Here is a 15830-nt window from a genome sequence, read left to right on the forward strand (position 1 = left end):
AATGATCTGAACAGACACTTCACCCACGAAGATATTCAGGTGGCAAATAAGCACATGGAAAAAGCTTAATACCACATGTCCTTAAAGCACTGTAAATTAAAACAGCAACAGGCACCCTCAACACTGTGAGCAGGGCCAGACTCCCAAGCACTGACATCACCAGGCCCCAGGCAGCGTGTGGAGCCTGGGGAACGCCACTCCATGGCTGGCGGGAAAGCAGAACGGCACAGCCACATGCAAGAGTCTGGTGGGTTCCTGCCAAACTGAATGTACCTTCACCATGTGAAGGAGCAACAGTTCTCCTGACATCTACCCATAGGAGTTGAAAACTTACGCCCCACAAAACTTACACGTGAATACTATGGATGCTTTATTCAGAATTTCCAAGGCTTGCAAGAAATCAAGATGTGAACCAAGATTCTTTAGCCTACTGAATAAACAACTGTAGTATCTCCAAGGCTACAAAGAAACGAGGTAATAATCCATGAAAAAGACATGAAAGAAGCTTAACTGCATGTTACCCAGTGAAGGAAGCCAATCCAAAAAGGCTTTGCACCCTTCAAGTGCAACCGTGTGGCCTTCTGGGACACTATGGAGGCTCGAATAAAAGGGTAATAGTGTCCAGGGGGGCAGAGGAAGAGGGGACAAGTAGACAAAGCACAGAGGCCTTCAGGGCAGGGACACGCTCTGTGTGATTCTGTGACGGTGGACATGTGTCATTACGCATTTGTCCAAATCCACAGACCAACCCAGAGTGAGTCCGGATGCAGACTGGACTCCGGGCAGTGGGCAGAGGCAAGTGCTCTCCCTGGTGGTGATGCTGGCAGGGGGCAGCTGTGCCTCTGTCAGTGGGGACTAGGGGACTCTATATTGTACACTCAATTTTGCTGTAAACCTAAAATCGTTCTAAAAAATAAATGTTTTAAATAACGTAGAATCACAGAGGGGAAAGTGTGATGATGGGAAGAATATGAAAGAAACAAATTCTTAAGTGACCTGTTTTTAAAAAGAAAGACAGGCAGGTGCTGGTCGTGTGGACACACGGCAGTGCTTTTTGCAGAGAATGTGTGCTCCCAGACGTGGGCTCACACACTATTGCTGGCAGCGCACCTCTCCTGCTGGGGGCCCTCTCTGGCCAATTACCGTGCTGCCTGGACACAGGACTGCACGGGAGGCAAGCCTACCAACACTCCGTCTCCCAGGTCCCAGCCAGGCATCACCCACCAGCAGCAAGCCCAGTTTACCTCGTTTCTCCTCTGGAGAGTAGAAAGCTGCTTACAATTGGGCTGCCGAAGCAGCTACACGGAGGCAGGCGCTCAGGAATGCGCACCCTAGGCCAGTCCCCAGGATGCGAGGCACTGGGTGGGTACAAGAGCAGGAGCCAGACCAGTGAGGACAGGAGCACACGCTCCCTGAGGGCCATGTCACCGCTTCACCCGCCCGCAGGTCTGGTCCCTGCGGCACTTCCTGTAAAGCATGCTGGTCACAGGAGAAGGGATGACCTTATTTGGATTCCAAATTCCTCACCCTGCTCAGTCTGACCTTGGATCCCACTCTTCATCACACCCTCCCTCTCTTCTAACTGACCTCTGTCCCCACCCCCGATGGGCAGCCAGTCCCAGGGCCTCACTCCTGGAACCCCTTCCTCTCTCCATTACCAATGGGGTTGAGCAGAAACAGCACTAAGCAAGAGCCCACCCCACCTGCAAAGAGGGCAGGATGAGCCAGTCTTCTCAGAGTCATGCAGAACCCCCACAGCAGGTGTGCAGGGAGCTGGGCTTGCTGGGGGAGGTGCCGGAGGAGCGGGCCGGGTCAGCCCCGTGGCAGCTGCCCAGGAGGTTCCCCAGCTCTGGAGGTCAGAGCCCGGCAGGAGAAGCACACGAGCACCAGCATCCATTCTTACCACTCAGTCCGTCAGAAAGTGCCAGTCACAGAATCTCAGTTCCCATCCCATCTCTCTGGGGACACCACGAGGGAAAAAGGAGATCAGGTGACCAGGAAGGTGGAGGAACCTGTCCTGATATCCATCTGGGTAAGATGGCAAGCCCCAAAAGGGAAGAGAGAGGCACCAAGGGGACGCAGGCACAGCTGAGGACCTGGCAGGGGCTCAGCACACCAGGTGTCCCTCTGCCACACATGGTATGGCACCAGGACAAAAAAGACCAAGAAATCTCTGCTGAATACAAGGGCTGTTAGAAAGGATCCCACATCCTCCTCTTGGCCTCTCCACTTGAAACCATCACCAACGGCTGATACAGAAGCAAGGGACAGGATCCAGACCAACATGAACCCACCCAAACGAGTCACGTTCACTCACACCCAATGTGGACAAATGTCAAACTCCAAGTTTAATTAGGGTGAACAAGCCGTGACAGGGGTGCAGGACAGTGGGGACCTGGCCAGCTCATGGAGAGGGCCCAACCCAGGAAGGGAGCACAGGCAGGCTACATGCAGAGGGGTAGACTAGTGACACTCTGCCCCACCAACCCTGGCCCTGTGGCTCCAGAGAAGGAAGATGCTCAGCCCTGGAGACAAGAACCCAGGGCTGCCTCCCCCCAGGGGCTTCCAACCCCTCCTACGACACACCTGCCTGTGGCAGAGCCTGGCTGCCGGGCCCAGCTAAGGGCTCAGCACAGCCCCAGGTCAGGTGTCCTCCTGCAATAAAAGTGAGGGGCTGAGGAAATGGCCGCTGTACCTGCTTCCTCCCCCCTTCCCTGTCCAGACAGCAATCTTCCAGCTACAATGCCAAGTCCCCCTCTCTCATTCAAACTCACTGCCTCCTTCTCAAGGATTTCAGAAAAATTGTTTGGAAAAAAAAAAAAAAAAACACTTTAGGCATCACTGTGTTCTCAGCCAGGGGTTTGGTGGGTCAGTCAGCAGGCCACATCTGCCCGCCACTTCTTCTAGCTGGTGTATACATCAGCCACGGCTGCCTTCAGAGCACAGTGCCAAAAAGGAGAGGGGACAAGGCCCCAAAGCCTGAAGCACCCACAACATGGCCCTTTGCAGAACAAGTGTACAGAACTCTGTTCTGATTAGTCCGCATTCATCCTGAAAGTCTGAGCTGAGGCGCTTTATTGGAGTGAAACTGTGCTCTGGGAAGATGGTCAGCATGGTGAAGTGTCTGAGGAGGGGGACCCACGAGGACTGCCACAGCAACGGGAAACACGCAGACAGAAAGGCTCTGGAAGGACCTGCGGGCTCTTGCAAACCCCTGAGGGGATGGTATGTGAGCCTCCTCATCTTCCCTGGAGGGCAGGGACTGTCTACCCCACCATCACCTCGGGGGCTCATCCAACACGCCACACGGCACAGGACCCAAGCACCACGAAGCCGTTACATCCACGTTCAGGAAAGGGTACGTCCAGTGACATCCCCGTGAGGGAAACCACGGAGGAACATGGCTGCTAACTAAATCTGGGGGGAGCCACATCACCCATGTCACCCCAAAGCAGAGCTGGATCCATCACCAAGACCACGAGCTCCCCCTCCAGCCAGGGCCCACCTGGCGTATAGAAAAGGATGCTGGGGATCCTGGTGGGACTAGAGCCACAGGGTCTCTCACTCTCCCTACCTGGCAGCCCCTCCCTCCACAAAATGGATCTTAACTGGGGAAAAAGGCTGCAGGCCACTGCCTGGACCCTACAGGTCAGCTCTGTCCAGTGTGGGCACTACACTTCTGTACACTTGATACTAGATTCATAGTTTTATGTTTAACATGTGTCACCGTGCACTAATATTACAAAATAAGAATTTGCCACCAAATAAAAGAAATTTAAAAAAAGAAAAACAATTTAAAGAACTAAAAGAATTTACCACCAAACATAAGCACATGCACTATAGTTCTGGTTCACTGACTTTTGTTAACTAAATATCCTAAGTGAAATCTATGAGGTACTGCAAGTGCTCTGTCAATGACACACCACAGCAATGTGCTCAAGGGTGATTTCTGACCCCCACTGTAAAGACTGCAGCATGAACCCCAAAGCAGAGCTCTTCATTCTAATAGAAACCTATTTGTAAGAACCTCATGCAGGGCAGGGTTCTGGCCCCCCTGGAGCCACCAGCACCAGTGACAAAGTTCACCAGATGGAACAGGTGCTTACTTGCACATGGTCAACAGAAATGAAACAGTATCTCCACCCCAGTACCAGGACATGGGTACCTTTGCTGAAGTCCTTTGGGTCCAGCGACAGACTGTAGCCGGGCAGTGTCTCCAGGAGGAGCTTGTAGCAGGCCCTCCAGCCGGGCTCCGCAATGCTCGGGGCCACGCACTGCATGGCTGCCACACGCTTGAAGAAGGCCGACTTGCGGTGGAAACCGATCAGCTCGTAGAGCTCGGAGAGGATGCTGTAGCGCTGGATCTTTTCTTCTTCGGAAAGCTGGAGCACAGGAAGCAACAAAATGCTCTTCAGACGTGCTTGCCAATGAATAAGGAAACGCACTAAAACAGACTTTTACCAAACAAGGGCCAGATAAGCCATCAGGAGAGGGAGCGCATGGACACTGGCAGGGACACAGCAACACTGAGAGACGATCTGAGGGCCACTGTGGATGCCACGGAGCCCTCCACCAGCCCACGGCTCCAAATGCCTCCTCACCTTCTGGGGAGAAGGCCCAGACTCTGGCACAAAGGTGTCTGCTACACATGACATAAAACATCCTCACCAAAAAAAAAGGAAGGAAGGAAGGAAGCAAGGAAAAGAGGAGAGAAGCAACAGTCCAGCAGAATCTGGGCAAGAGCTGCCATCAAAGACAGTACTTGATAGAACCCCAGAGTACACACAGCCAGGGCCGGGGGAGCTCAGCGGAGCAGTGCTTAACCAGCACGCGCCAGGCTCTGCGTTCCCTCACCAGCAGCACAAAGACAAATGATAAACGGAAAAAATAAAGACAGCTGTGCTGTTTTTTAAGAAGAATATTCTAAAAATAACAATTACATCTTTGGTAGAAAATGAATCGTTACTTAGACTTAAGACTTCACGGCTTAAACCAAGTTTCTTTCACGGAGACACAACTGCATTCTCCCAACAACTCTGAGGTGTAGTAATAATGACCTCTGCTGCTAAGCACCTACTGTGTACCGGAATATTTAGCATACCTCCTTTAATCAATACAGCAACCCATGAGCCACAGTACTCCAGCTTGTGGACGAGGCACTGGAAGTTCAGCGCATCATCAATAACCTGTGCAAAGTCACCCAACCAAGAAGCATCAGAGACAAGATCTGACAGTGAGTCAGGCCCTGCTCACTGCCCAGCCCTTGCCTGGCTGCAACACAGCTGTCCTGAGAGACGAAGGCAGCTGGAGGCCCCTGCTATACAAGGAAGCTCACTTGAGGAGCTGGCTCTCTCTTGTCCCAGCCTTGATGGTGAGTCTACTCCCAGACATTTCTGTGAGGGCATGGAAACATCCGAACACCTGGCCAACTTGCACCCTTGATCCTTCCCCCCCACTCCCTCCTCCAAAGTTCCTGGGCACTCCCCAGCCTGCATGCTCTCACCTCTCATCCAGGGCCTGCCTCCACCTCCTCTGCCTTCCTCAACCCACCCCACACACCTGGCAGAACTGGCATTCCTCGCCCCGGCTCAGAGGCACCTCCCTGTAAAGACTGTGCTGAACCTGGACACCATGATGGGAGTGGGAGGAGTTTGTGGGGTGACCAGGTCACCAGAGGGGAGCAGAGGCTTCACGCACAGGACAGGGTGCTTGTGAAAGAGACTCCCGTGACCCCCCCACACCCACCCCCATGAGGACACAGCACCTACAGACCAAGCACAGGCCTCCTCAGACACCCAATCTGCCCGTGCCTTGGTCTTGGACCTCCAGCCTGCAGAACTGGGAGAAATGAATTTCCACTTCATTAGTTGCCCAGTCCATGGTATTTTGCTGGCAGTGGCCTGAAAGGACCAAGACAACCCCATTTAAAAGGAACCCCTCAGAACCACCAAGCATAGCCCAGAGGCCCACAGGCACACTGCCCCCACGTCGGCCCCAACCCGCCCTGCATCTCTGGCTACGGCCCACCTACAGCCAATGGACCCCCTGCTGCTCACCCTTCCACCCTCGGTCAGCACATCCCTCGTGAATGCCCGCCCCATGCCAGACAGGAGGATGGCTAGGGACAGAGTGAGCACAGCAAAGACCCCTCCTCTGGGGCCTCCAGAGGGTAAGAAGCTGGACCCTGCTGAGCGTCAGTGGGAAGAAGACAGCAGACCAGCAAGCAAAGAAACAAGATGGCGGCTGCACCCAGACGACGCGGGGAGGCAGGCGCCTCCAGACGGACCCCAGGGCTCCGCCAGATGGACAGGCTCCGGCACCAGCCCCCGGCCCCTCTGCCCAACCACCGTCGTCCACACCCAACTCTCCCTCAAAGACCCACGCCCCACGCTGCCCACATCCAGGAGCCCACCTCATGTCCCCGCAAGCCACTGCTTCCTCCCACACATTCCCAGAACCCAGACTCCATGTCGCTGCTCTCCCCCACCCATGTGCAGGCTGAGACCCCACCCCAGCACGGAAGACCCCAGCACCACTTCACGCTCAGCCATGGTGCCCACCCACATGCCACAGACCTCCATGTGCTCACCAACAGTTGATGTTATCAGTCTTTTTAATTTCAGCCATTCTGCTGGCTTTAATTTGCATTTCCCTGATAACTACAATGCTGAACATCTTTCCATATGATTGCTGGCCACTTGTACACCTTCCTTTGTGAAGTGCTTGTTCGAATCTCCTGTCCACTCTTGAAACTAGATCGTTTGTCTTGTTCCTGAGCTGTAGCAGTTCTCTGTATGTTCTGAGCGTGGTCTTCAGTCATATATGGTTGGCAAATATTTCCTCCCAGCCTGTTGCCAATTTATTTTCTTTTTTTTTATTATTTACTTATTTTAATTAAAAATCATAAATTTATATAGGGCAATATTGTTTGATTCATTCTGTTATTTTTTTCCCTTCCCCCCCCACCCCTCCTAACCTCTTTTCCCTCTATACAGTCCTTCCTTCCTCCATTCTTACCACCCTCCTTATCCCTAACCCTAAACCTAACCCTAACCCTAACACTAACCCCTCCTACCCCCGCTTATATGTCCTCATCCGCTTATCAGTGAGATCATTCGTCCTTTAGTTTTTTGAGATTGGCTTATCTCACTTAGCATGATATCCTCCAATTTCATCCATTTGCCTGCAAATGCCATAATTTTACCATTCTTCATAGCGGAGTAATATTCCATTGTGTATATATGCCACGGTGTATCCATTCATCAACTGAAGGGCATCTAGGTTGGTTCCACAATCTGGCTATACTGAATTGAGCAGCTATGAACATTGATGTGGCTGTATCTCTGTAGTATGCTGATTTTAAGTCCTTTGGGTATAGGCCAGGAGTGGGATAGCTGGGTCAAATGGTGGGTCCATTCCAAGCTTTCTGAAAAATCTCCATACTGCTTTCCAGAGTGGCTGCACTAATTTGCAACCCCACCAGCAATGTATGAGTGTACCTTTTTCCCCACATCCTCGCCAACACCTATTGTTGCTTGTGTTCTTGATAATCGCCATTCTAATTGGGGTGAGATGGAATCTTAGTGTAGTTTTGATTTGCATTTCTCTTATTACTAGAGATGTTGAACATTTTTTCATGTATCTGTCGATTGCTTGTAGATCTTCTTCTGTGAAATGTCTGTTCATTTCCTTAGCCCATTTGTTGATTGGATTATTTGTATTCTTAGTGTAGAGTTTTTTGAGTTCTTTATAGATTCTGGAGATTAGTGCTCTATCTGAAGTATGAGTGGCAAAGATATTCTCCCACTCTGTAGGCTCTCTCTTCACATTGCTGATAGTTTCCTTTGCTGAGAGAAAGCTTTTTAGTTTGAATCTATCTCAGTGGTTGATTCTAGCTTTTACTTCTTGTGCTATGGGAGTCCTGTTAAGGAAGTCTGATCCTAAGCCAACAAGGTGAAGATTTGGACCTATTTTTTCTTCTAAAAGATGCAGGGTCTCTGGTCTGATTCCGAGGTCCTTGATCCATTTTGAGTTGAGTTTCATGCATGGTGAGAGATAAGGGTTTGGTTTCATTCTGTTGCATATGGATTTCCAGTTTTCCCAGCACCATTTGTTGAAGAGGCTATCTGCCAATTTATTTTCTTAAGGGGCCCTCCTGACAAGTAGACACTTCACTGTGACACAGCTCAGTTATCACTTGTTTCTCTCAGGTCACTGCTTCCCATGCCCTAAGAAACCTTTGCCCAAAGCTACAAAGACACTGTTTTCTTCCAGAAGCTTTGTGCTCGGGCCTGTGGTTCCGCTTCCTGTGAACGTGTAGCACAGGTGGGGGTGGTTCCTGTGACGGCGCCACGACAGAGGATGGAGGAAGTCCATAGAGGAAGGACGGAGCACAAGGTGCCTCCAGCACAACCCCGGACACACTCAGAGCTTCACTGCACCCGTACCTGCCCAACAAGACAGGGGTGGAGAGGGCGAGCTCGGCTGTGGCCTCACTGAGACCCATGAAAACAAGGTGGCAGCCAAGACAGGGTCCGAGCCTTGGCCCCCACCCACCAGAGCGGCGTGGGTGCTTCCACGGAGCTCCTTAATGAAGGGCTGTGATACTCTGACTGGTATGCAGGCTTCTTCTCCTTTTCATCTGAATGCAACACGGCAGCAAAGAATGAAAGAACACTACATTACAAATGGAATCAAAGTCACATCAAGCCCTCAGAGAGATCCCTAGCAGGAAACCTTGGGCACAACAGTCTCCCAGCATCAGGTGTGGACAGAGCAGGAGGTTTCTCCTAGCGGAGCCCTGCGAGCCCAAGGACAGGGCTGTGCACGGTGGGCATGCAGGGACCAGCACACAGCTCCAGGGGAACCCGAAACGGTCCCAGGCAAGATGCCAGGCCAAGATCTGCAGGAAAGACTTTGTACTTGTTGGTTCTGGATATACATGACAGTAGGGTGTATTCTGACATATTATACATACATAGGGCGCAGCCCACTACAATTCTGATCCGATTCCTGAGGTTGAACATGATGTGGAGTGACACTGGTTGCGTACTCATACGTGAGCATAGGAAAGTGATGTCCAATTCATTCTACTCTCTTCCCTGTTCCTATCCTCTTCCCTTCCCTTCCTTCCCCTTTAATCCAATGAACTTCTACACTTCCCCTCCCTACTCTCCCTTGTTACAGTTAGCATCCACACATCAGAGAGAACATGCCACCTTTGGTTTTTTTGGACTGGCTTGTTTCACTTAGCATGATATTCTCCAGTTCCATCTACTTACCGACAAATGCCATAATTTTATTCTTCTTTAGAGCTGAGTAATATCCCAATATGTATATATACCACATTTTCTTTATCTATTCATCTGTTGAAGGGCACCTAGGTTGATCCCATAGCTTGGCTATTGTGAATTGAGCTGCTATAAACATTGATGTGGCTGAGTCACTGTAGGATGCTGATTTTAAGTCCTTTGGGTATAAACAAAGGAGTGGGATAGCTGGGTCAAACGGTGTTTCCACTCCATGTTTTCTAAAGAATCTCCATACTGCTTTCTTAGGAAATTTTTAAATGCAATTGAACCCCCAAACTCATTTCTAACCTGCTGCTCTCTAGCCCTGGGAGCATTATCAGCACATCTCTGTTTTAAGTTTTCAAAAGCCATGTAGGCAGGATGCCTGAGTTCTGCACCCAGATGCTAAGACAAAGTTCCAACACAGGTGGCTCGAGGATGCCAAGAAGGGAGGCTTGACCCACAAGAGAGGCTACCGGGGTCCCACCTTAACTGGCCATTCCACTTCCAGCTGCAAAGTCAGTTTAGACCCACTCTGTTCCACTAGTGAGGAGGTGGAGACATTGGGAAAACTCAGGCCACAGGACTAGTGCACTGGCTCTCTAGCAGGATGACAGAGAGGACATGATGGAATCAGAAAGGCCTGAGCCCCATCCCGTGTCTGCCACTCTGTGTATCAGCAAAAGCTGGTAATGGATAATCAAGTATAAATGTGATTGTTGAAAAGACCAAATAAAATAATGTGGATATTGAGGAAAGGCCTAAAACCCTTAGTTGGGGCTCAGGAAACGGGAAATATCCTTGTTGGTTAAGACCTTTGGAATCACAGGTTGTGACCACATTAGCCAACCAGGACACTCAAGAAAATGCTCAGTGCCCACCAGCCTCAGAAGCACAGGAAACACAGAGATCTGAAGAGCAAGACAGTGGTGGAGGCTCCGACAGGCTGGGGATGGCATCAAGTGCTGACTGTGGACATGGAGGGAGACGGTGAAGGCCAGATTCTACATGGCACAGGAAGCACGTTGCTTCTCTCCCTGATTACATTCAGCCATGATTACACAGAGAGAAATATATACCCCAAATTTTCATCATATCTGCAAAAAAAAGTTGGTAAGAATGGAACTTCCCTTCCTGCCTCCCAAGCAGGAAAGCAAGGCATGTACCAAGGAACCTTCTTTAAGAAGCATCTGCCTAAAGCAATGAGATCCATTTCAGTCTTAATCATTCAAAGGGAAAAAAGAAATAAGAGCTGGTCCTTTGACAGTCACGAGGCAGAAAAGGAGATAAACAAGCCAATAAGGATCACTCTGCACGGGATCACTGGCAAGATGGATGGCCCAAGGACCTGTGCTCCATGCTCTTGGGCAGGAACCTACCAGCCCCTACACTCAGTTTCTCAGCAAGTGTTGAAGAGGGATGGAATCCTACAGTCAGTATCCATGGTAAGCGCACCACCCAAAGGTAGCCAGGGCAAGATGGAAGCTCGACTCCCAGTTGCCCCAACTCCCTATGATTCATTCCTGGACAACCTGAAAAACCAACTTCTCTGGCTTCAAGCATGGCCTCCTTTCACATCTGGGCTTAGAAAGCAAGTCTGTATGAACTGATAACTGCACAAACTCAATCACAGATTTTCTCCACACTGTTTCCATATTGAGGACTGAGTCTCTTTAAGTCCACCCTCCATAAAATCTACTCCCTCACAAGACAACTCATGGAGCCTGAAATTGGCCACCTGAATGGGACTGTACACAGCTAGAATGTCCTGCCTGCCTCTTGGCAGCTACTGCCCCTACTGGCACAGAGCACGGGAGACCTGCCTGGAGGCCTGACTCCTGGCACACCCTCAGTCAGCAGATGAGACATAACCAAAGCGCTCTCCCTTCAAGAGCTTCAAGTGAGGCCCTGGGAGAGAGGCAGTGGGGAGCAGTGCGGGGCCTCTGTGGCCTTTTTCAAGCCAACTGCTTCCTGGCTCACCCAGAGCACCCTTCCCATCCCACATCCCCTGCCAGCCTGTGCCCCTGCTCATGCCAAGACAGTTCAACTTATTCCCGTTGGGATTCTTCCGCCTCCCAACAGAGTCACGAGTTTCCTTTTTCTTGCTCCAGGGAGGGCATTCTTTTGTTAAGCATGCATCCTTTGGGGGATCTCAAGTTTAGGTATGTGTCTGCCACTCAACTCCGAGTGTGTGCAGGTCTAAAATTGAGGCCCCGTCCCTCCCACAAGAGCTGGAGTGGCCATTCTATGGTTTCCGGGGCTCGCTCTCAGAATTCTTGCTTTTGGTTGTTTTGGGCCTCTGAAGACTTCCCCTTTCTTTCTTAACAATTAGCTCTGCATTTTGAAAGAGAAAAAAAAAATATCTCTTAATCAGCATTTTTAAGGAACTGTTCTGAGTTTTTGGATCACCATATTACCAAAAACAGAACCATGAGCTATTTTCCACACTTAGGTATGATTTGGAGTTTTTCTTTTCTTTCTTTTAACTACTGACAAACAATATTTTTAATTAAAAAAAAAATTCCTGTCTGCAGGTGCCAAGCTGGCACCTGGGTTTTACCAGGCAGGCTGGACTCGAGGCTGTTTTACTCTCGCTCCCCAGGCAGAGGTGCCCCTCCACTAGCCTACCTGGGGCCAGAGGAAGGGTGAGCCTCGAGTGCGGGCTGGCCTCCTTCCCTCTTCAGTGCACCTTCTCCTAGCTCTGCTACACTCAAGTCCAGCTGTGCCCCTTGCCTGGGGTCCTGGATCTTGTGAAGGTGTTCCAGAGAGTACAGAGCTGCTGGGTTAGTGTTTCTGCAGGTGGACAAGTGCTGGAAGGTCCTATTCTGTCATCTTGCTAACAACACTCCTCCCCTCAGAAAATCAGTATCAGCCACAAATCACATTGTACATTGAAAGTGAAACAAATGTAGGAAAATGCTAAGATAAATCCCTTGTCCCAGATATTGTTTGTTTTATAAAAGATTCAATATTGGAATGAAATTCGCAAAAACATTTTTAAAAAGTAAGGCCACAACTAGAATAGAATGGGTATACAAAATCCAGAAAGGAGGGAAGCAAGAAGACAACAATCTACAAAGTTAATCAAGTCCATATCCTGTGGATCAATCAGCAATTCCTAGAACACTGAGTATGACAATAAGATGCCTCTCTTATTAGGAAATGGTCAAAGTAAAATACAATCAATTAAAACAAAAAACTAACATTTTTAAGTTGTAGCAAGTTATAAAAGGCTACCAAATAAATGTGTCTCCTTCCTGGAAGAAAAGCAAGATCCGATGGCTCTTTATGGTAGATACCCTTGTTCATGGAACTAGAAGACAATACTGTCAAGATGGCAAAACTCTCCAAATTGATCTACAGAGTCAACGAAATCCCTGTCAAAACCCCAGCTGGGTTGAGAGAACTGCTAAACTGACCCTAAATTTCATATGGAAGTACAAAGGATCCTAAAATAGCCAAAGCAGTCTTGAAAAAGGAGAACGATATTGGAGAAGACTTACTTCCCAACTTCAAAACTTTCTACAAAGCTACAATAACCAAGGCAATACAGAATTAGTATAAGTACAGATACACAGATCAATGGAACAGAACTAAGAGCCCAGAAAGAAAATTACACTTATGCTCAACTAATTTTCCACAAGCATGCCAAGACCACCCATGGAGAACAGTCTTTTCAACAAATGGTGTTGGGACAACTGAATACCCATATGCAAAATAATGAAGCTAGCTGGGCATGGTGTAATCCCAGGGGCTCAAGAGACTGAGACAGCAGGATGGCAAGTTCAAGACCAGCCTAAGCAATTTAGTAAGGTCCTAAGCAACTGGGCGAGACCATGTCTCAAAATAAAAAGCAAAAAGGCCAGGGATGTAGCTCAGTGGCAAAGCACCCCTGGGTTAAATCCCCAATACCAAAAAGAAGTTAACTTGAGTTATACAGGCCAGCAATTACACTCCCAAGCATATCCCCAGGAGGACTGAAAATGTGTTTTGTATGTGAATGTTCATAGAAGCATTATTCATAATACCCAAAAGGTAGGAAGAACCCAGTGTCCATTGACGAATGGATGGCCAGAACATGGCATAGCCACACAGTAAATCACCTGGCCATAAAAGGGAATGGAGTACTTGTGTGAACTACGACACAAACACACCCGGAAAAGTCACACTAAGTCAGTCAGACACAAAGCACAGACGCTGTTCTCGGCGGGCAGACCAGCACTGGCTGCACTGCCCCTGTAACCTTCCCGAAGGCCTCAAGTCTTTCCAAATAAAATACAGTGATAAGTACGAAATAAAAATGATTCCTCCCAGGAGGATCCTCAGGCGTGAATGCAGAAATGGTGGAGAGCTCTCCTTGCACATCCACCCGCGGTCCCCGCTGTCACTGCTGCTCAGAGGAGCAGGGCCAGTGCCCCACCGAGCAGCAGATAAATCATGCGTCAGTGCTGACTCCACTTCATGCATCCAACAGACATCAGCAAATGCCTGGTGTCTGACAAGAATTGTGTTTGGCACAGTGATTATAAAGACAAATTAGATGCGGTCCCCATTCTAGAATCTGCGTGAATTTCTGAACTTTCCTATTAAATGTATTGCTTTAATACTCAGATCAGCTTTAAACTCCTAAGGTAAATAGCTCAGAATTTCTAAAAGCAGCAAGTGTCTGTGATACACTGTTTATGCATTTATTTACATTCCGCCTCATTCTATAAAAGGATCTAAAATCAATTGTTAAACATACACAATTTAACAACAATAACAACAAAGAGATAAAAATTAGGGTGAGAAGAAAATAAGGATTATAGTGAAATAAATCCAGGGTTTAATCACAAAAAATGCTTTGCCACAAAGCAGGTGTAATTATTAAAAGTATATACAGATTAGGACCTAAGGTTGCTAACAGCTAAAGAAAAAAACATTGAGCTACAGCATCCACAATGCCCGTGAGCTAGACATCTACCCGCTGCCTGCACATGCCCAGGTGGGGGATTCTGAGGCACCACTGCCATCCCCGCGCCACTCTCCAACAACTGCAGCACTTCTGGCTTCCTGATACCAGCTCTCTCTTGCACCATTGGACTGGGCTGCAGATGCAGACCTGAGCTACAGGGGAAGGGCTGGGTGCTAGGGTCCCAACGCTTTGCAGGCAGCTCTTCATACAGAGGGCAGCCAGGCACCACAGGCCATGCACAGACTGCTCATTTCTCTGCAGCTCTGACACCTCACTGAGAGTGAGCCGTTTCTACGCCCGTTTCCCATGAGACTCCCACTCCTAAAGACAAGGTGACAGCATATCCCTGATGCTTGTTCGACCAGAAAGTTCTCAGTGCCTTCTCCAGTAAGGAACTTGCCTTTCCTCCCTCCCCACCCAAGGGTTTCTTTGTAAGAACAGGAATCCCCCGAGAGGCCTCAGGAAGCCAGGTACTGTGTGAGATCTGTCGTAGCCTCACCTAAGCTGCTTTCTACACGTCCCTTCTTTCTGAAAGGAGCTTTCCCAGACCTCCACCCCTCTGATTCTGAGCTTAAACTGACACAAAGTTCTGGGGTTACGGTCACTATGGACGCCTCTACCAGGTTCTCGCAGGTTTCGTTAGCAACGGCTTCACTAAGGAACAGCATCAAAACTGTAGAGCTGTGCTCACATCTGAGCAGAGCAGCCTGCATCAGACTTGAATGACTCTGAAGACAAAATCAACCAAAGACCAAGAGGTTGCAGGTGTTGGTCAACAGTGTCACAAACCAAAAAGTTCTCAAATGGCTCAAATCATCCCCAAGCACAAGGTCTGCAGGCAGCCAGAGCACCTTCCCACAGCTGGTAAGGTCAGAGTTTTCTTAGCTTTCCAAACAATGCCTTACTATTAATTAATTTCAGTCACTTGGGTTATTCAGGGAAAGCGACATAATGCAGTACAAAGAGCTTGAAATTTTTTTTTTCTTTTCCTTTTCTTTTTTTTTTTTCCTTTTGGTATCAGAGATGAACCCAAAGGCACTTACCCACTGAGCCATGTCCTTTTCATTCTGAGACACTGTCTTGCTAAGTTGCTCAGGGTCTCTCTAGATTGCTGAGGCTGGCTCTGAACTTGCAGTCCTCCTGTCTCAGCCGCCCAAGTCACTGAGATTTCAGGTGTGCACCAGCACCCAGTGGCACTTGGGTTTTACAAACATGGCAAACTAGATTTAAACACCAATGGTGGAATTCATAAGATAATCTGGGTACCTGTCCTTGATTTTGCTGACTCTGAAGTTGGGTAAAACAAACTACTTAGCAAAGTTGTCCAGTATCTGTAAAGCACTGGCCAGGTTACCCAGTGAGTATCAACTACTGCCAGTGAGCTTACTAGTAGTAAGTACTGCCAGGAATCCCAGTTTACCTGGTCTGAGCAGAGGCTTTGCCTTTTGCCTTATTTTCATGGTAACAAAACTTATTTTCCTAGGGTTAAAACCACTAGAAAAGCCCCAACTAGAAAATGCCCCAGATCCGCACAGCAGAATTATTTACTTCAGTGCTCATCTGCTCAGTACCAGTTTCCCCCTCTA

General features: G+C 49.0%; 1 protein-coding gene across 1 annotated transcript in view; it reads right to left on the reverse strand.

Moving 5' to 3' along the window:
- Positions 1-15830, reverse strand: part of TRAPPC9 (trafficking protein particle complex subunit 9) — a 568317-nt gene that overhangs the window by 509291 nt on the left and 43196 nt on the right. Inside the window, exon 9 of the mRNA XM_079106933.1 lies at positions 4166-4382. Coding sequence (XP_078963059.1) covers positions 4166-4382 — 217 coding nt within the window. The remainder of the gene's footprint in view (positions 1-4165; positions 4383-15830) is intronic.

This window comes from Sciurus vulgaris (genome assembly GCF_902686455.1).
Source record: "Sciurus vulgaris genome assembly, chromosome: 1".
Classification (NCBI taxonomy): domain Eukaryota; kingdom Metazoa; phylum Chordata; class Mammalia; order Rodentia; family Sciuridae; genus Sciurus; species Sciurus vulgaris.